At 41.8% G+C, this 16,785-nt stretch overlaps 1 protein-coding gene across 9 annotated transcripts in view; it reads right to left on the bottom strand.

Annotated features, from left to right (window-relative positions):
- Positions 1 to 3,236: 3,236 nt before the first annotated feature.
- Positions 3,237 to 16,785, bottom strand: part of FAM168A (family with sequence similarity 168 member A) — a 218,280-nt gene continuing 204,731 nt past the window's right edge. For all 9 annotated transcript variants that reach the window (XM_051987152.1, XM_051987153.1, XM_051987155.1 and 6 more), the window contains 4 exons: positions 9,352 to 9,494; positions 7,619 to 7,793; positions 5,560 to 5,691; positions 3,237 to 3,502 (listed from right to left, as the gene is read on the bottom strand). In XM_051987152.1, the coding sequence (XP_051843112.1) occupies positions 5,579 to 5,691; positions 7,619 to 7,793; positions 9,352 to 9,494 (431 nt within the window). In that variant the 3' untranslated portion in view covers positions 3,237 to 3,502; positions 5,560 to 5,578. The remainder of the gene's footprint in view (positions 3,503 to 5,559; positions 5,692 to 7,618; positions 7,794 to 9,351; positions 9,495 to 16,785) is intronic.

Genomic DNA, 16,785 nt, shown 5'->3' with positions numbered 1-16,785 from the left:
TTTTGGTATTGGTGGTGAGAAGTATTCAAATCCTGACAGATAAACAAACCTAGGTATCTCATCTTAAGCATTCTCCATCATAATCACCCTGCCAGATACAACTCGGGGACCTCTAAATCAACACAATTTTTAGAGTTACAAGGGCAACTAGCTTTCTTTCTCCTATCAATGTTGTATGTGAAATTTCTGAAATTTCTTCATCTTCTCACTTCCCCATTCTTTGCCCATGTGGACTTTGGGGAAACTGAGGCACTGTGGAACTCTAGAGACTGCAGCACCCGACTTTGGACAAGTCCTTTCTCTGCTTTTGGCCTCTTCTGTGAGATGGGGATTATCACTCTTTTCCTGATTTCTTTTAGAGTCTTAGGAGGGTCAAATGAAATAACATATGAGAAAACACTTTGAAAATTGTGTATGATGCTAAACATGGGAGGCATCATTTCTGTTCTTGATTTTGTGGTACTTTTATAACAGATGTGTGATATCTATAAAACAGAAGAACCGGAGGAAGCCCCTCATTGTGTTGGGTGGAACCACAATGGAAAATTTACACAGTCAAGAATTGTAGGGGATAGATAAGAAGGCATAGAAGGGGTTATCAGCATTGATGAGATCTTAGATCCATACAAGAATTATTTGAGAGGTTTAAGATCATAAATCAGACTTATAAAACCAAAAATTGAGTGGGCATCTTGGTAAAAGTACTTAGGTTAACACTGTGAAAATTATTTCTTTAAAAAACAAATTGAGGCATAGCCCAAATACCACTAGGGGTGTGTGTATGTGTGTGTGTGTGTGTGTGTGTGTGTGTGTGTGTGTGTTTCATTTATCAAATTTCTTTATTTTATTTTTAAAACCACTTTTGCTACATGACCTTTTACACACACACACACACACACACACACACACACACACACACACACACATACCCTTATGTAGCAAGAGTGAGGGAACACAAATGGAGAGCCTGAATGAGAATTGTGTGAAGACACCAGGAAGTATGAAAAAGACCAAAGAAAGCTTCCAGTGTGGCAGGTGGGTCCTCTGTGGATATTAGAAAAGGATAGATGAGAACCCCATTAGATGGAAAAGCCTAGAAGGATTATAACCTATATGCCATGGAAATCACTGTGCCACCGAAGGACCGACCAAACAATGACTAAAAATCAAGACTGGCTTTTCTCTATCAGGTTTTGGGATGGCCTCCCTTATGAGGAGGCTCTAAAGAGAAGGGGACCCCAGTGCCCTTCCAGCTTTGAGTCTGTTCTGGTTTTGTTGCCCTCCTCGAAGAGTCTGAAAACAAATCTGAGTTGGTTTAATTTTCTAAGGAAAGTCATTGTTTAAAGTATGGAATAAAATGTGCACTCCTAAAAATAAGACCTCTCGTCCATCTTTTCATCTAGTTATTTTCTTTCCACAATACTGACCACCAAAATCCCTTCAAACAGTAGGTGCAACAGACATTAAGTCTGCGGAACTGCCACTGAAGATTTACTGAAACCCCATTTTAAGCAGTAAGAGCTCCTTCCAATTCAATTCCATCCAAAGGCCCAGGGCAACACTAAGATGCCCTCCCCTGATGGACTGACCTTTTCCCAAGCTTTGGCCAACAGTGGAGCAGTCCCAACCTGAGGGGTTTTCCAGGTCCTGGGATGGGTCCAGACCTCAGTCATCTCAGTGTGTCTCCCCTGCTTTGAGCACAACCCGACCAGCCCAAAGGGGTGTTTGGTCCCCCAGTACCCACAGGGTGCCGAGGTGCCGCAATTCTCTGGCCCCCAGGGAGCCTGCTCCATTCCTTCCCTTGGCCTTCAAGGATGTAAGCTACCATGCCCCTTCAGTGCCACTTCCAAAAGAAGCCTCCTCCTCTGCTTGGTCCTCCTCCCTCTGGTTGTGTGCCTTTATTGCTTTGTGCCCACTTGTTCCTCTGCCCTCAGGCCGGCTGCTCCTTCTCCAGGAGGCCTCACTTGCCATGTGACCTGGGGCAAGAGCAACTCCCCTCTCTGAGTCTTGGTTTCCTCATCTATAAAAGGAAGGGGATGGACAAAATGGCCCCTTCCAGCTCCATGAGTTTATGAAATGTTTATTGCTATTGCTCCATGATCCCGATTTCACCCTCTTTTCCCTACTGCCCCCACAGTCCTTTCCCTGGAAGCACCTCAAATGTTACTCAATAACTTCTTCAATGAACAAAATAGTGTTAGCAGCATCTGGGAGTGGTGCTGGGCAGCGAGGACTTGCGAGCTCCGGCCCACGCTGCTTCGCAGAGCCTGCCCCGACCCATTGGTGCGTCTCCGGTCTCCGTCCCTACCTGGAGAACTGACCCCACGCCCACCAGCTCTTGCTCCTCCTCGCCCAGGGGCCATCTCAGGGGGACAGATTTCCCGGGCTCTCTTTGGGACTTGGGCCCGTCGACTTCATCTACTACCCAGGAGAGAGCTGGCCTCGGAAAGCAGACATCCTGATGCATGACTCGAGATCCCTGTGTTTCTTTTCTATCCATCTGTCCCACCTGGGACTACTTGCAAGCATCAACTGCCCTCAGAGGAGCTGTCTGGTTATGACACAGTGCGATCAGAAGGTCCCCCACCCAGACGGTCCAGTACTGGGGAGGTCTGGTACCCTCGAGGTCTGGTGATCAGAAGACCCAGCACCCGAAGGTCTGACAGTCCCTCAAGTTCTGGCCGCAAAATACCTTAGAAGGTCTAGCACTGAGCTGTCTTACAAAGCTGCGAACCCTGTGCTAGTTTCCAAGTATAGCCCTTCCTTTTTTTCCATCCCTTGGCCTCCGAGACCATTCCCTCCCCCCCTCCCACCCCACCCCTCTATTAAAAAAGCAGTCCGACCTTTCATGAGGAACAGACCCAAAGCCTCCCTATGTCCTAAAACTAACAGGTCCCATTGCTAACATTCCCACAGGTTTTGGATCCCTATCGATGGGCCGGCTTTGGAGGATGGATTATGATCGGTCACGACAGCTCTCTGGAAGACATGAGTTCCATTTGTATCGTGGCACGGAAGAGTCAACGACTGATATCACTCCCCCCCCTCCTCGAGAGAAACAGAGAAGGAAGTCACAGCAGAGCGGAGACCCCGCGCCGCGCCGCGCGTTCTCGCTACACAAACAAACGGACGAGCCCAGTCACCGGCAGAACAACTCAAAACAAAACACCAGTGGGGGCGCGCCGCCCGAACTCAACGCTGGGGCCTAGAAATGAGAAGACTAAAGACACTGTGACCACTGGCCAGGCTCAGAGTGAGGGTCATCATTTGGGGGGGGCAGGGAGTGGGCTGGCAGAAAGGGGCCGAGGGAAGAGGGAGAAGGTCAGAAAATGCAGCTTTTTCCCCAAAAAAAAGAAAAACCCCAAACACTAAAGGATGCATAAAGTGACCCTGGCACTTTTCAGTGGTGGTTGTTCTTGCAGACGGGCATGGCGCTGGTCTGGAATCATGCCAGCACCGGGTGTAAGACTTGAGTTGTTGCATACCGTGTCTGACTCCCAATCTGCGGAGACAAGAGAGAAGCAAAGGGGAATATCAGGGAACAGGGTAAGCCAGACCGGGGGCTCGGCCCCGGGGTTACCGGGCACAGTGGGGCTGCAAAGTATCACCGCCCGGAATCAGAGAGCTGGCGAGTGGGGGCTGGGCAGGGACTCAGAGAATGCCAGAATGTCAGTGTAGGAAGGAGTTCGGATTCTCCACTTCGGCTCTTCCTACCGAATCCAAACCCCTCATGTTACAGACTAGGAAACTAAGGGGAATCAGCGTCTGTATGTATGTAAATAGCCAGTAATGGAGACAGGATTTGAAACCAGGCCCTCTGACTCCCAAACGCCCACAAACTTCAGAAGACCTTTGGATATCTAAGCTAAAATCCTGCTGATTCTATGTCCTATTTGATGAATGTGGGCAGTCCAATTTCCAATTCTCTAAATGAGAAAACTCAGTGAAGTGAGAGGCAGGCGCTGTGGGCCTAAGGTTTTTTCCTGACCTGTGTGACCTTGCCCTCCTTCTTTCTGGACTTTCATTTCTTCCTCTCTGCAATGAGGTCCCATCCTTCCACCTATCTGCCACAGCTCTCTGGATCACAGACTAGGCCCTGAGGTCCGGAGCCTTTCAGCTCTGTGCTTCTGTCCACGGCCTGTACTGCCAGGAGATGTTGCATCCATCACTGGGCCCTCTGCATCCTGTGGCTCTCAGCCAGCTCCATTCTCCATGGGCACCCACTTCTTGCACCTGTTCCTCCACTAGCCATTTGCCCTTTTCCTCCATCCCTCTCCTTCTCTTGCCAGGACCAGAACTGAATCACTATTGCTAATGCTCTTCAAAAGGTAGTGTTAATCCACTCCTCCCACTCCTCCTCTCAGTAGCCCTGTCACTCCTCAGACCAAAACACACCTCCCAGACCATTATTACCCTGGATGCTCTGTCTTCCCCTTGTAAGCTCCAGAGCAATGACTGCCTTTTCTTTCTACATCCCTAAAGCTCGACACAGTACTTGACACAAAGTAAGCCCTCAATACATGCTTTTTTATTCATTCATTCTCCATCTCAACAGCTGTGGACAAAGCATTTGACTGTAAAGCACTCTAGAAATTTGAGTTGTGATCACACTTTTAATTACTACTAAAAAGCTTATGTGTTTAGTACAACATTGGTGCTATATGACCCTGTTGTACTTCCTCCCTGGCTTGCCCTGCCCTTTTTACCCAATGTAAAACTTTCAGGGAAATACCAGACTTCCCAGTCCTGGAGGTTTTTCTAGTGGACCTTTAAGGGCAAATCTGAGAAAATCATTCAGCTCTGTAGGCCATACAAGTTTAGCAGAAATCAAAGGGAAGCAGATATCAGTCCAACAAAAAGAATTACTGAATGGGTAAGAGCAGTTGTATAATAGAATTGGCTCCCTCTAGAGTAAGGGAGTCTCCATCCTTGAAGGTATCCAAGCAGAAGCTAGACTACTATTTACCAGACAGGGCCCTGTCTAGAGAATGTCTATTCAGGCAAGGTTGGATTAGATGGGCAATGAGGTTCCAAGGATTTGTGAGGCTTCAGCTACAAAACACAGAGGAAGCCAATTTCCCCTTACCTCTTAATTCCCATTCATCCCTAGGAAAGGCTAAGAGTCAGAAAATCTGGATTCCAATCCCAATTCTGCCATTAAAATGATGGGTGGCCTTTTAGTCCCTTCACTGGACCTCCATTTCCTCCTTGTAAGATAAAGGGCTTGAACTAGATTAGCCTTAAGTTCTTTTCAAAACCTGCCATTCTATTTTTTAGGGACTCTAACGTATGGTAGGCACTTAATAACTATTTGTTGAATTGACCTAAACCCTCAGTAGCTTTAATGTTCTAACTAACATTGAGATTCTATGATACTCTTAGAGGGCTCTGGAGGAAATTACCTAAAGTTAAGGACAAAATCTCTATGTTCACTCATTCTTCTACCTCTTAATCCCCTAAGAGGAGAGAATTGGCAAGAATCAAGCAATGAGCACCCAGGCTGCAGATATAGGATCCCCCAAATGTTACCCGACCCCTACTGAGGGTATTTCCACTCACGTGAATTGGTTGCTGAAGTTTACCAGTGTGGAGGTACATAGCTGTACGTGGGGGTCCCTTGGGCCCGGTACGTTGGCACGGAGACGGGGTGAGCTCCAATTGCAGTATGTTGTGGTGTAGTTAACAGGGTACCTAGTAAAACAAAGAAAGGAAAACATAATTCATCGTAGTGTCCTGGCTTTGACTTTTCTTAGCTGGGTAAGTATGGGCAAATCACTTCACCTTTCTAAATCTCAGTTAATACATCTGTCAAATGAAGATAATAATACTAGTACTGCAGAGAACCCAGGAAAGAAAGTGCTTTGCCCACAAATATCTACTACAAGACCCTGTGCATGATGCTGAGACACTAAGGCATCAATGAAGCATCCCTGCCTTCAGAGGGCTGGGTCGCGCAAGACACAAGATGTTCAGTATAACAGAATAATCTGAGGAGGGAGAGAATTTTGGGGAAGGGGTAGAAGGAAGAAGAGTATTATGGAACAGATGGCCCCTGAGCAGAACATTAAAGGTTGCTAGAAAGATGAGGAAAGGCATTCCAAATAGAGAACCTCTGAGAACGCCAGGAGGTGGGAGATGGAAGGCAAAGTTTTGAGAAGAGGTTGTAGCCCAATTTGACTGGCATATACAGTGAGTGAAGAGTTAGGACAATCTGAAGTAAACAAGGATGGGTTGTAGATAGGCTGTGGAGAGTTCTGAATGCCAGGATGAGGAGTATGTACTTTATCCCAGAGGTGACAGAAAATCACAGAGGTTTCTGAACAGGAGATCAGGTTTACCTTTAGGAGATTATTTTTGGCAGCTGAGGTTTGATTAGAAAGAAGAGAGACTGGAGGCAGGAAGATCATTGAAGAGCCTATTACAATATGCCAGATGAGAATCAATCTAATTGAACTGGGCTGACAGTTGTATGACTAGAGAAAAAGTGGCAAGTGCTAAAAGCGTTGTGAGGGTAGACTCAGCAAGATTTGGTTACTAGAGATGGGGGGAGAGGGCCAGTGAAAGGAAAAAGTGTCAAGGATGATGCCAAGACTGGGAGACTGGGAGACCAGGAGGAGCGTAATGGCCTCAAGAGAAACAGCCAAGTTTCTGGGGCAAGTAAAAGTTCTATTTTTTCTTTATTAATGGGAAAAACAAAATTCGACATTATACGGTTTTATTCCATTCTGGCTATGTTGGTTTTGAGTTATCAATAGTACAATCAGATGGAAAACTCTAGCAGGCAATTGGAGACATTGCTGGGAGTCCAGGAATTAGATCAGTATTGTATACATAGAACATGGGAGTTATCTCTGAAGAGGTAAGTGAATTCATAGAAATGGATCAGATAAGAGAGAGAAAGAGTTTAGAGAAAGAAGACCAGAATAAGGACTAGATCTTGGAAGTCATTAATATTTAGGAAATAAAAGAACCAATTAAGGAGTCCATAAGGAACTGAGAAGGAAGAGGCAAACAGGTAAGAGGAGAAAAAGGAGCAAGTAGCTCTATGCAGGTCAAAGGAGGAAATTAGGTGAAGAAAGTTTGGTCAATAGTGTTGAAAGCTAAGGAAAAGTCAAGAAGGCAAAGGACTGAGAAAAGGTCATTAACTTGTAATTAAGAAACCAAAGAGAACAGTTTCATTACCCAGTGAATGGCTAATAAGGGAGCTCAGACAGTTCAACTCAACAAGTATGGGGATATAAAGATTAAAAGGTAATAGTCCCTCCCTTCAAATCTTGGTTCTGCCAATTGCTATCTTTGAGATCTAGGGTAAGTACTTTCCCTTCACAATGGATCCTGGTTTAATTAACTCTAAAATGAGGAACTTATCCTAGGTGACCCCTAAGGTCCCTTCCAATTCTAAATCTTTTGACTTAGGATGTAACTAGGATGTAACCTCTCTCTGGGGGAATGTGCATTTAAAATGACCAAATGGGCAAGGCCAAAACTTAATCCAATGGAAAAACTCTAATGGTAAAACTGCACCCACTTGGGCTGAAGAATAACTATCTTTATCATCAGAAGGAACCTTGCATATCCCTCTCTCTCCCTAGCTTGGAACAACAAAAACAACACTCACCTGCTGACATGGCCATGGTGGTTCCAGCAACCATGCCCATTGCTACCCCATTGGTCCTGGGAGCAGCCACAGGTGCTGGGTAGATGGCTGATGGAATGCTGTTGGGTTGGACAACGGTGGTGTGGTGGATAACATGGGGCTGGGCGGCATACACAGGCTGTGTATAATAAGCTCCCTGGGGAAATACAAATCCACATATGACAAGTTTCTTCAGGTGTCAATCTTGAAGAGAAAAAGCCTGGCTAGACTTATGTGAAGACCACAGCTGTAAAACATGACAGGTGGATAGTAGCTAAAGCACTAGACCTAGAGTGAGGAAAACTAGACTTCAAATCCAACCTCAAACACTAGCTATGTGATTCTATTTGCCTCAGTTTCCTCATCTGTAAAATAGATGTGCTAAAAGCATCTCTTAGGACTGTGAGGATAAAATAAGATCATTTTTGTAGAGCACCCTGCAAACCTAAAATGTGATATAAATTCTAGCTGCTATTATTGTTCAGGAAATCTAGGATCCAGTCTTGGCTCTGGGACTCCTCACCTTGTGACACTGGGAAACTCACTTTCCTTCTCTGGCTTCCATCTCCTCTATAAATGAAGAAGTTGAACTAAGGGCTCTTTAGATTCTCTTCACATTCTAAGTCTTAAGTTCTGACATATTCTGTTAGAGAGTCTCTTTTACTTCTGACTTTCTGTATTCAAGTATATTCTATTTGCTAAGGTCTTTTCCACCTCTTAAAGTCCAAGTTCTAAGATCCTTTTCAATTAACCTTCTATAATCTGAGAGTCCTTCCAATTTTAAGATTCTGTCTCTGAGTTACACTCAATGTTCCAAGGTCTCTCCTCCACTTGATATTCTCTTCTAAGATCTTTCTGGTATCCTATTATATCCCTCCTTCCTATTCTAAGATCCTAATTGTCTCCCTCCCCTTATCCATCTCTCTTTCCCTCTCCCCCCACTTTCTTTCTCTTTCTCTCTCTCTCTTTCTCTCTCCCCCCCCCCCCTGTGTGTTGCTCTGTCTCTGTCTCTGTCTCTCTCTCTGCTTGGTCCTCTGAATGAAGTTATCAAATTCAATGAAACAGTATGGTCTGATGGCTGTATTTGTTTTCATCATGTTGTAAGTACTGATGAATTCCTTCTGAAGCTCATCTAGGAAAGAGAAAGCCAAGACATCTGGATAATTTTCGGTGCACAGCATCATGTAACTCACTCCCAGTGAGCTAATAAAACTGGTATAGACAAGCTGCTGTTCCAAGGAAAAATGCAATGACATAACTGAAATCCTCACCATCATTCTGTAGGAGACTTTCTATGGCATGAAAGCCTCGAATTAAATTCAGAGCCCCACATAAAAGACTAAGAATAAATGCCACAATCCCTGGCAGAGTCACTGGCTCCAGTCTCTGGTGAGCAGAAGAAATCTTACTAGCACTTTTACATTCCACAGAAAATGAAGATGTGAATCCATTGGCTGATCCCAATTCGCACATGGAAACTTGATAAGGTGGTCTCAATCTATATGTTTTACTCTTCCTTAAAAACTTATATTTTTTTTTAAAAAAAGAACTTATATTTAAGAGTGCAGAGTAGGGAAAGTGATTCTTAATCTAAGGGAAGAACACTCTAAGGAGGAGATATTTCTGGGAAGAAATGGGTCTTCATAGACCACTCACATCCCACCACTATGGAGTTGTCTATCTAAAAGAGAAATTAACTCCTGAATCTCCCATACCTGGGCATACAGGTTCTGCTGAGGATAGGCACTTCGAATAGGGTACATAGCCGTCTGGTAAGGATTAGGTGATGGAGAGTAGGGAGGTGGTGCATTGTTACTCTGGGTGGGTGGGACCTTGTAGGGTGTTCCTGCTGTGTATCCTGTATGGGAACAACAACAACAAAAAGATTTCACATTAGTGGGTAAATAGCATTCTGCCTCTTAATAGCAGCTGAACCAAGGACATGCATGGAAACAGCAGTTGAAGCAGTTGAAGCCATGCTAGAAACAGATAAGGAAGATGATATAAAGGAAAAATTCCTGGAATAGAAGGTAAGAGACCTGTTTTTGAGTCCCAATTGTGCCACAAATTCACTCTCACCCTATGAAGTACAATGGAAAGAGCACTAGCTCTAGAGACAGAAGACCCGGGTTCAAATTCTGCCCCTGACACTCATGTGACATCTTAGGCAAGTCACAATGTTCCTGGGACTCAATTTCTTCATCTGTAGAATTGGGGCGGGGAGGATTTGGATCAGATGATAGTTGAGGTGCTTTCCAGTTCTATGATCATTAAAAAGTCATAGCCCTTCTCTGAGCTTCAATTTTCTCATATATAAAATAGGGATAATAACCCCAATTAATAAGATAGAACTCGGTGTAGCAGTGAAAGACTCAGGATCCTTCAGGAAGGACTTGGGGATGATTGGTGGTATGTAACAGGTCTGGCCTTCAGAGAGTAGGGGTAGAATAAACCCATGTTTTACAGAAAAGCAAAGGGAAACATATGGATTGAGATCAAGTAAAGTAAGAAGAACTGGGTAAATAAGATAAAAAATTACAACAATGTAAATAAAAGTGCAAGAAATTTTTTTTCAAATTTACAAAATTATAATAGCCAAAGATGAGCTATATAAAGGTACCCTCTCCATTTCTTTGTAGAGAAAGGAGACCATGGCCATGGTACACGGCATATAATGTAGGACTTTTAAAACATATCGCTTAATTCTGTGGAACTTTCCATTTTTAAAACTAAGGCATTGCCCTCTGTAAGGACTATCAGAGAGAAATATAATGGGAAATGTGACATGAAGACATCGATAAAACACTTTCAAAAATACTTAGAAAAACGTGAGGGTTTGAGTGCCCTCTCTTCCCTCGCCACCAAACACGTATCAGTTGTTAGAGCGGGCCCGGTTTGCTTCGGTAGAGGGAGTTTCCTCATCCATCAAGTTTCCTACATTAACGAAACCATTGGCACTGGCTACAAAATAACACATCAGTCCCTCAGGAGGCTGGGAGACGCCGCCCCTGTACCCAGCCAATGTCCGAAACCTATTTGCTGAATGAAGGAACCAACGAGGATCGGGTGAGAAAATGTAACAACACACTTGGGAATTGGATCGTCATTGAGCCGCAATTCATCCGTGCCCGATTCTGGGCCATTCGAGGAAACTAATTATAAGCGCACTGCTCTGTCCTATTGCGGCTCAGAAATGAAGCCGAGGCCGGAAGAACCCTGGAAACCTGAGTTCACGTGCTGGCTTTGCAGGCGATTCCCTAAGAAAGCTCCGGTCCCTGGTGGTGCCGAGTCGCTCCCGGGCCTTTTCTTTTGTAAGCAGCGCCCCCTGGTGTGGCGCTTCCCCTAAGGGTGCGAGAGCCCAGACAGCCAGCGCTGAATGTGGGCGGGAAGTTTTCAGGCCGGCTCTGCTCATTGGCGGAAAACTTTGCAGCTGCTTTCTGGACCGCTGTTTCCTCCTTTGCAAAATGAGAAAGTCAGTCTAAGTGGGTGTGCAAGGTCCCTCCTGGCTCCGAAGGACTCTCTAAGGGAGGTGTGAGAAGACAAACAAGAAGTGGTTCTTTTCCTAACCGATCTCTCATCCCCGTCATTTCTGTCCTTTCTCTTCCTCTGCTCTCTTATCTCCTTCCTCCCGCTCTCTTTTCATCGCCACTATTCTCCCTCTTCTTGCTTTCTTCTTTTCATCTTCCTTGATTTTCTCCGGACTTCCTTCATTTTTTTCTTCTTTTCCTCCTGTTCTCTCCTTTTGTCTCTCTAGCCAGGCTCCTCCTTATGCTTAATTCCTTGCCCATGTTATGACAATTTTAAAATTTTCTTTTATTCAATGTTATTATGCCTTTCTTCCTAGAACATTTGGCTAACTGAAGCCTGTTTCTTGTTAATATTAATCTCACCTGTCTATAATCTAACAAATGGAATGATAGAATTAAGGAAAGACTTTTGCTGTTTCTGAGAAAAGAAGTTCACAAGAAGAGGAAAAAGGCTTAGGGTTAGAATAAAAAGAACAAAAATTTTTAAACCCTCCAAAAGTGATTTAGCTAATAGCTAACACTATTTGTGGATGAATTTATCTGGTGAAACTCTGTCATATGTAATTCTTTTCTCAATTAACCTATTGTGAATTCTTTAAAGTGCCTGAGCTTTGTAAGATTTTACAAACTCTGAACTTAAATTTGTACCTATTTATTCATTTGACTAATTCATTTATTCAGTTTGACTAAGCCTGTGGGACCTTTATGACCTAAAAAGCCATAAAGAATGTTACATGTTTTAAAAAAAAGATTTCTGTCTCTCTGATGTGTTTTTTCTCTCTAAGTATCTTGGTCTGAATCCCATTGGGGTTCAGCCTTATTTTTCCGAATCCTGAACTGTGCATAAAAAACCCTTGCATTTTTACCTCTCTCAGTAAAGGTTTTAACCTTCTTTATTGTAGTAGATTTATTTAGCGCAGTAGTTACCTATCACATGAATTCAGTGGGGAGGTCTTTCTCCCATAACATCCTTTGTCCTATTTTCTGTCAAACTTTTTCAAACCCTAATCCTGGATTACCCCAACCACCTACTTTCTCTATTATGTCATTGAACACTCTTGGAAAAGGCAAATTCACTATACATTTGATAGCTAATTTTAGCCTGGCAATCACTGCTGCATAGCAATAGTTTTATTTTTCATGGAATTATCTCTATCACAGGCTTCACAATAAGTATTTCAAACTTATCTCTGTTCTCCTCAAAAATGCTGTATCATCTGTATTCTGATGGAAGTGATTATCTTCGACAAAGAGAAGATATAATTTAGTTCCAATTGATCAACGATGGACAAAATCAGCTACACCGAGAGAAGGAACACTGGGAAATGAATGTAAACTGTTTGCATTTTTGTTTTTCTTCCCGGGTTATTTTTACCTTCTGAATCCAATTCTTCCTGTGCAACAAGAGAACTGTTCAGTTCTGCACATATATATTGTATCTAGGATATACTATAACATATTTACCATGTATAAAACTGCTTGCCATCTAGGGGAAGGAGTGGAGAGAAGGAAGAGAAAAATCTGAACAGAAGTGAGCGCAAGGGATAATGTTGTAAAAAAAAATTACCCATGCATATGTACTGTCAATAAAAAGTTATAATTATTTTTAAAAAATACTACATCATCCCCTGTTCCCTTCCTTTCATTAAAGGGTCTTATCTCCAACTTTATCCAGAAAATAAGGAAATCTGTTACTTTTTCTCTCATTCTATACCTGAAAATTCCTCTTTAAGATCCCCAACTCTGACTTTGCTCTGGCTTTTTATGTCAAAAAGTGCACCTTTTCTTTGGACTAGTCTACCTTCAATCCTGCTCTTATACAAGAATGTTAAAATATTCTCCCATCTTCTCTAGGATCTTGGCCTTTTTTTCTCTTACTTTTTTTCATCTTTCAATTTTTCCTTAGTCTTTTCTTATCTATTGGTACCATTCCTGTTACCTAAAAACATTGACTTCAACTAAAATTCCATATTGTAATAGGAAGCCCTTCCCAATCACTCTTAATTCTATAAATGATTTTTTTTTATTTGTGTATATGTTGTGGCCCACCCTTCTCCCCTCCCACAAGTAGAATGTAAACTTTTGGGGAACTAGAACTTTTATTTTTGCCCTGTATCCTCAATGCCCAGCAAAGCACCTTTCATATAGGAAGCACTTCAAAATGTTTGTGGAATTGGATTTTCTCTCTGTCCTATCCCCTTTCTATTATTTTCTCTCTCTCCTCCACTCCCACCTTCAATTCCTTTTCTTCTTTGTACCTGGCCTTTCTCTTAATTTCTTCTGAGTGTTTCTTTTGCCCTCCCTTAAAGAGCATTGTGGATAGAATGACAAACTTGGAGCTAGGAAGACCAAAGTTTAAGTCGGGTTCAAGTCTTGCCTTTGACATAAATTGATATATGTAACCTTGAGAAAGTCATTTAATTACTCACAGTCAATTCTTTAAGACTATAAATTGCAAGACAGTTTTTGCTCTTCTTTGGAGGATCATTTCCTTACTTCTTATATAGAAGAAATCATAAGTCCCTACCAAAAAATTCCCTTATCAAATAATATTACATATAATGGTTATTTGTGTTTTGATTTATATGTCTACCAGATCTTAAATTCCTTGAGAATAGGGACTAAATATTACCTAAACTGCATATAAGGGTGGGGATTCTATTGAGAGGGTCATCAAGTAAAAACATTATCTCACTGATTTTTATATATGCCCCATAGAATGTGACTGAGTTCCTATAAGAGGGATTTCTAGGGTTCTTTATAACTCTTTTTTGACTGATTCATGTATCCCAACTAAATAAGTCAGGATCACTCTTACACTTACATGTATGTCTACCCTAGCTCCTTACAATGTTCTATGCACAGCAGATGCTGAATAAAACCAGCTTCCTGTCCCAGGAATGGAAGCGACCATTCTGATCATGTGTATTTTTAGTCTTGTACTAAAAGGCATGCAAGACCAGAGGCTCCCCTTTTCAGGGTTGTGAGAGGGAGAATAGGGAATGAGAAAAGGGAAGCTGTGCTAAAAAAAAAATACTGACAAAAAGGAGCTTAGGCCCCCAACTACTCCAAATAAATACTCCTTCCTTCTTCTTTTCCTTCTCCCTAGCAGTAACAATTATGGCTACATACCTATGACATGAAAGCAAATGTTTGCTTGGCCTAAGATTGTATCTTAAGTCCCTAACTACCTCTTCTGTGTTTTCTCCTCAGATAACAATTTTGAGATGATAATTCATCGCTTTCTAAAATCAGAATTCACTGAGAATCTGAGCTGCCCAAGAGAAGGTGCTTCCTGCAGCTATGTCCAACTTGAAAGAGATGATCATTGCCAGAGAGATGGACCTTCAATGAATGCTTGGATAGTAAAGACTGAGGCAAAAATGCAATCTACTCAGTGGTCCCACAACTTGCTTAATGTTTTTTGTACTAAGTTTTCAAGAAAAGTTTTTTTTTTTTAAACTGCTTTTGGACTCCTGTGAATTCTTTGTCATGTGTTACTATTTCATGTTTTAACTATTTGTTAGTATTCACCTACCAATATTTTGCATTTTAAGAATTTTTTGCATTAGTAAACTTCTAGTGATATATGTGCCATGACCTCTGTTAAAGGGACAAGCAAAAAGCATGGGATCCACCAGAAGGAAAAGGATCTTATTCAGCTCCCCCATCTTTTACGTTATGATGTTAGGCATCTCTGACCCTAAGATCCCACGATTCTGTGATGTTAATATTTTAGCACTTGGTGATTCTAAGATTCTGTTACTCTATGGTTTGGAAGTTCTAACATTTTTGAGAGACTAAGTTTTTAGGTCTTCTCTTGTGTCAAGAATTCCATCCAGAATGGAGCAGGCCCTCCCCATAAGGAAGTCTGTAAAATTCTTTCTGGATAAGGACAAATGGGGGAAGAGGGGGGAGAGGGTGCAGCACAAGAATAGCCCAAGGGAAAAAACAAAAAGCACCAAGTTATTGCAGATATATTTTGTTTCCACATCTAGCAATAACCTTTTCTGATAATATTGCCTTTTTTTCTTATTCTGAAATGAGCAAGGCTCTGAACATAAATAAATAAAAAATCCTACCATATAAAAGAACATCTAGGAATCTGAAAGCAAAATCTGAACATTAGGAGGAAAGATCTTAAAGATAACACATCCAAACATTTCATCTTCTATGAGATCAAACTGAGTTCCAGCAAAGGGAAGGGAATTGCTTAAATCCACAAAGAAAATGGAATCTAAACAAACATTCCTGATTCCTAATCCAAGGCTCTTTAAAGATCTCAGCATTGAGAGGTCCCTCAGAGGCCAACTATTCCAATGATAACATCAGATAACATCTTCTATATAACTTACTAGTAGTGGATGATAAGAAAATGAAGGTGATGACTATAAACTCTTTCAGCAACAAAGGGCATCAGGGTTAAATGATATTTGTGCTTTGTTTCAAATAGGGACATACTATTAAAATTAAAGGAATTAGCAAAGATAGAGAAAAGAAAAAGGCTAGTCTCTAGAAATTCCAAATCCATCTTTCCAAGCATACAAAATTAATCTTCCCAAAGTATATAATTTTTTTTAATGAATGAGCCCATTTTATTCTCTAGTGGTTGAGGGCAGGTCCCATATTAGAATGGATGCCACCTTTAACAACTAAAATATTCCTTTTTTTTAAAATAACTTTTTATTGATAGAACTCATGCCAGGGTAATTTTTTAAAGTATATCATCTTTAATCAAATTTCCCAATTTAAAATCCTCCACTGATATTCCTCTGCCTCCAAGAACACAATCTATATTAACAGCTTTGTCTCCTCTGTACAAACTATCTACTCCAAACAATTGTATTTTGTCCTCCCCCAACCTTTGCTGGTACCATTCCTGCCACTCAAGATGCTCACTTCTCCTCTGATCCAAATCTTACTTCTCAACCTCTAACTTGACTATCACTTTCTTTATGAAGCTATTCAGGATCTCAGTCTTTACATTTCTAAAGCAAGATGGTAAGCAGTTAGCCCTTATTTACTGTTTCTGGTTACCTATTCTTGCAAATTTTATCTTCCTCTTCCTCAACTGCATATGTTTCTTGAAGTTAGGAATGTATCTTATACTTTAAGAGTGCCTTGGTCCAAGGTGTAAGTTAAAGAAACAATGACAAAAAAAAAAGAGTACCTTGGTCCAAACACTACTCTCTTAAGTTCCCATAACTGACACCAGACAACTATTTGATTATTATTTTACATAAGATAAGGATGGGATTAGATTATGGGAATGATTTCTGCTTTATGTCTCATAAGATTGGGGAAAAGGAATTAAAGTATGCAGTTGAAGGAGGAATTACTCTAAAAGGAAGGATACCACGTCCTTGGAAGCCAGGGGGAAAAAGAATAAAACAGTGGCATGTGTATGATTGTAAAGTGAAGCTGAAAAGGGTTACACAAAACAACTTGGTAAGATCAAGCAAGAACTTCTCTCTTCAAGCAGAGACCTCAATGATCACTAACTGGGTATGCCCTTTTTAAAAATAAACCACTCAGGTATTTTCCAGTTCTCAAATCTGATGTTCATGTAGGCTTTGTTCAAGACTAAACCAACTGCCTTTAGAAGCAGTCCATTCTACTTCT

The sequence above is a fragment of the Antechinus flavipes genome, chromosome 3 (genome assembly GCF_016432865.1).
Source record: "Antechinus flavipes isolate AdamAnt ecotype Samford, QLD, Australia chromosome 3, AdamAnt_v2, whole genome shotgun sequence".
NCBI classification, from domain to species: Eukaryota; Metazoa; Chordata; class Mammalia; order Dasyuromorphia; family Dasyuridae; genus Antechinus; species Antechinus flavipes.
The sequence above is the reverse complement of the archived record's forward strand: the minus strand, read 5'-3'. Positions and strand labels throughout refer to the sequence as shown.